The following is a 3,475-nucleotide window of genomic DNA, read 5'->3' on the forward strand; positions in this document are numbered from 1 at the left end:
AAGATGTAGTATTTCAAATTGAGCTTGTTAATGTACATGTACTGGAAATTTTTCTCAACAGAAAAATTTTCACCTTGTTTTCAATCTTTTTAATTTCATAAAATCGAATAATTTTTTATAAGTTTCTATGCTTTTATTTAGTGTATAGAAAATTATAGCTGAGTTATTTCGAGGTTGTTTTTAAACTACGAAAAAATAATAACTTTAAATTACGATTTTATATAAATATGTATTTTAGTTTGCCCTACAATATTTAATGTACATAAATTAAATTTTTAATCAGCTTCAATCTAAATTTAAAAAATAATTATAGTCTTAGATAAAAATTCTAACATTATGCTCATTTTTATTTTAAAGATATAAATTAAAAAAATAAGTATTTAACACCTCTCAAACTGTTTATAAACAAAATTTTTAATTCAAGTATAAACATCACGATTTTTTGGTTAAATATAGCCAATTTAATAAAACATTTGAGCCATAATAACATATAACAGTATTTTGCTTGTGATTTAATTTTAGAGATCAAATATGTTCTTAACTAATAATTTTATTTTATAACATAAAAGTTGTTTATCAATTTACTCATAGTCGGAATAAAAAATATCTACAAGCGTCAACTTTAATACGTATTGACATATCTCAATAGACAAATAATAATATTTAAAAAATTTTTAGAAAAGGGAATAAATTTATATAAGTTCTGTAATATTTTCTGTATAAAACGATCTAATAGTTACTATGTAATTAATTAAAACGATTTTACTATTTTATTTTGTTTTTTCGTTTTTTTTTTACTACCAAATTTTGCACATTTGACATTCGTCTTGCTTTACAATATATCGTGAAAAGTAGTATAGGACTTAAGTCATGCTTAGGGGCCTTTTTATGATATAAATATTCATTTACTGGTGATATTTTTTCACTTTGTCTTTTATTTTGAAACCATACAGTGATAGTCTTAAGATTTAAATTTAGCATAAAAGCTAAATCGATTTTTGTTTGATAGGAAGGATACATTGTTATGTTATACACCTCGCTTAAAGTAAATGTTTGTATTTTGGATTTCTGTTTTCTTTTAGTATGAGAACTTTCAAATCCATTTTTTAATAAACATAATCCCAATGCAGCTTGAATTTTTAGTTCTTCTTCAAAAATATTGTTCATAGCCCCGAATTAAAAAGTACGTTTTTTATTATATTAAAAATTAATAAGATTGTTCTAAAAAAATAATTAATTGAAATATTAATTTCACATTTAAAGTAATTAGAAAGTATTTGTGTCTTTATACTGATCATTTATTATAAATTAAATACAAATTTATATTAAAATTAGACTTTACTATAAAATTGTTGGTTAAACAATATGTCAATCAGTTTTATTTTTTTTTTATTCTTATTAAAAAAAATTACAAATCAGATAGATCTTAGTTTTATCATTTTATAGTGCCTCTTAAAAATAAAAAAAATAATTAAGACAATTTTGTTTGTAATCTTAACAAAATAACAAAATAAAATGTAAAAAACTTTCATCGTGGCTTCATTGTAAATTAAAAATGCAAAAAAATATGTCTCTATAAATTTCTAACGAAATTTTAAATTAGATGTAAGTTTTATGTTAAAATAAAAGTTTTTTATATTTTATGTTATTGGTCTTGTGAATTAATCGTATGGCACCAACATCGTTAAGATTTATGCTTTTAGCAATATTCTATCAAAATAGTGGTTTATGTTCAAAATTTCTCATATGTGATATTTTTTCATACGAAGAAATCTATGTTGTTTGTTGTTCAACAAAATTCAAATAGATTTTGAATAGACTATATAAAGTTCAATAAGTATAAATACTATGTTGAAAATGCAAAAGTATGCTTTTATATAATTAATAACAATTAAGTAAAAAATATATAATTTATCAATTATCACAACATCTGATTATATACGTAATTGCAAAATAGAGTATTAATGTACCTATAGTCTACTTTTTCATATTAATTATGTGTTATATTATTTGTATATAATTCATTTTCTAATTTTAAGACAAAATATATAATATTTAAAAATTGAATTTTTCTCACATTGTTGTTTTTTATAAAATTAGAAATTTTAAATTTTAAAAGCTTAACATTACATAATCGATTCGTACATTTGAAAATTCAAACTCTCCCGTAAACAATACAATATGAGTTTTTATTGAACTAAATATACATGATTTACAATGATACGGGACTATATTATTCGAAAGTAAAAATTATAATCAATTGATAATTTAGCTTAAAAAAAGTTTTCTTGTAAATGTATTAGCAATATATAACCGTTATATTTTTGAGCGAAAACAAATTTAAGGGGAAAATTTTCAAAAATAAAAATCTAAAATTGACAGCCATCATAAATTTAAAAATTCTTGATTTGATCTTATTTAGAAATGAGACATTTAAATAAACTTATAAGTATCCTGATAAAAAACCAACTTATTAAAGTTATATACTCCAGAATGTGGTAAAGAAAAGAAAAATGATCCTAGTCTCGGTTTTATTATTAACATATTATGGCTTTACAAAATGTCTAAAGAACCATTTTAATGTCAAATTATAAAAAAATGAATTTACACATGTTCTTAAATATAAATATCTAAAAAATTATTTTCGCAATTATCTTGTTTTGGCTTAAAAGTTTATTTTAAATGTGTTTGTATGTGGTACTGTTTGGGTAAATTGTATTTTAAAAAGCGTTTTAGATCATTTATTACATTACATTAACTTTCCATTGGCATATTAATTATATTATTGAAGATTCGTTTAGTATTGTATCTGTTTATCCAAAATGTGCATCTTAAATAGACGATTACGTAATAAAATGTTTCTACAATGGAAATCAAAATACAAATTGTAAATCTTTTAGATATGAATACCTAAAAGCCAAATTGCAGAGTAATAATTGATGGTGTAAGTTGACCAAAGATAGAGTATAAATTAATGTAAATAAAAAATTTAAAAAAGTTTTTTAAAGAAAATGAAATTTTAAAAGTTATTTTGATACTGATACAATTGGATTTAGTAAAAATAATACCAATACAGAATTAGATGACAACAAAAAACTTGTTCTACCTAAGATTAAGTATTGCAACGCTATCAAATTCGATATCAAACAGAAAATTCCATTCAAATATGTTCAGGACAGAAGCTTCTGATGATGACGTCGATACTAAGCGTACCCCGCGACGGCTTCATCTAATCTAATAACAGTTGTATTTTTATATATTATTCCGTTTTTTATTGCCGTTAAAATTATTCTTACAAAATTTTTAAGAGTATACACCCTAAAAATGTTATAAATGAATTTTTAGTAGTACTGATTTGTATAGTATTAAAGCAAAGCAAATCATGATTACGTATAATGGTATCATAAAATTATGATATTCATAATTCAGTTTGTTTAACTTATTAAAATAAATTGTACTTTTTGCAAACACTTGT

At 21.8% G+C, this 3,475-nt stretch overlaps 1 protein-coding gene across 1 annotated transcript; it reads right to left on the reverse strand.

The window, feature by feature from the left end:
• Positions 1-765: 765 nt before the first annotated feature.
• Positions 766-1,167, reverse strand: VNE69_03003 (homeobox domain-containing protein 1; the record flags this gene model as incomplete). The annotated part of the gene is made up of 1 exon (XM_065472855.1): positions 766-1,167. One exon carries the CDS (start codon positions 1,165-1,167, stop codon positions 766-768), a length of 402 nt encoding a protein of 133 aa, XP_065328927.1.
• Between the last annotated feature and the right edge of the window lie 2,308 nt (positions 1,168-3,475).

Source organism: Vairimorpha necatrix, chromosome 3 (genome assembly GCF_036630325.1).
Source record: "Vairimorpha necatrix chromosome 3, complete sequence".
NCBI lineage: Eukaryota > Fungi > Microsporidia > Nosematidae > Vairimorpha > Vairimorpha necatrix.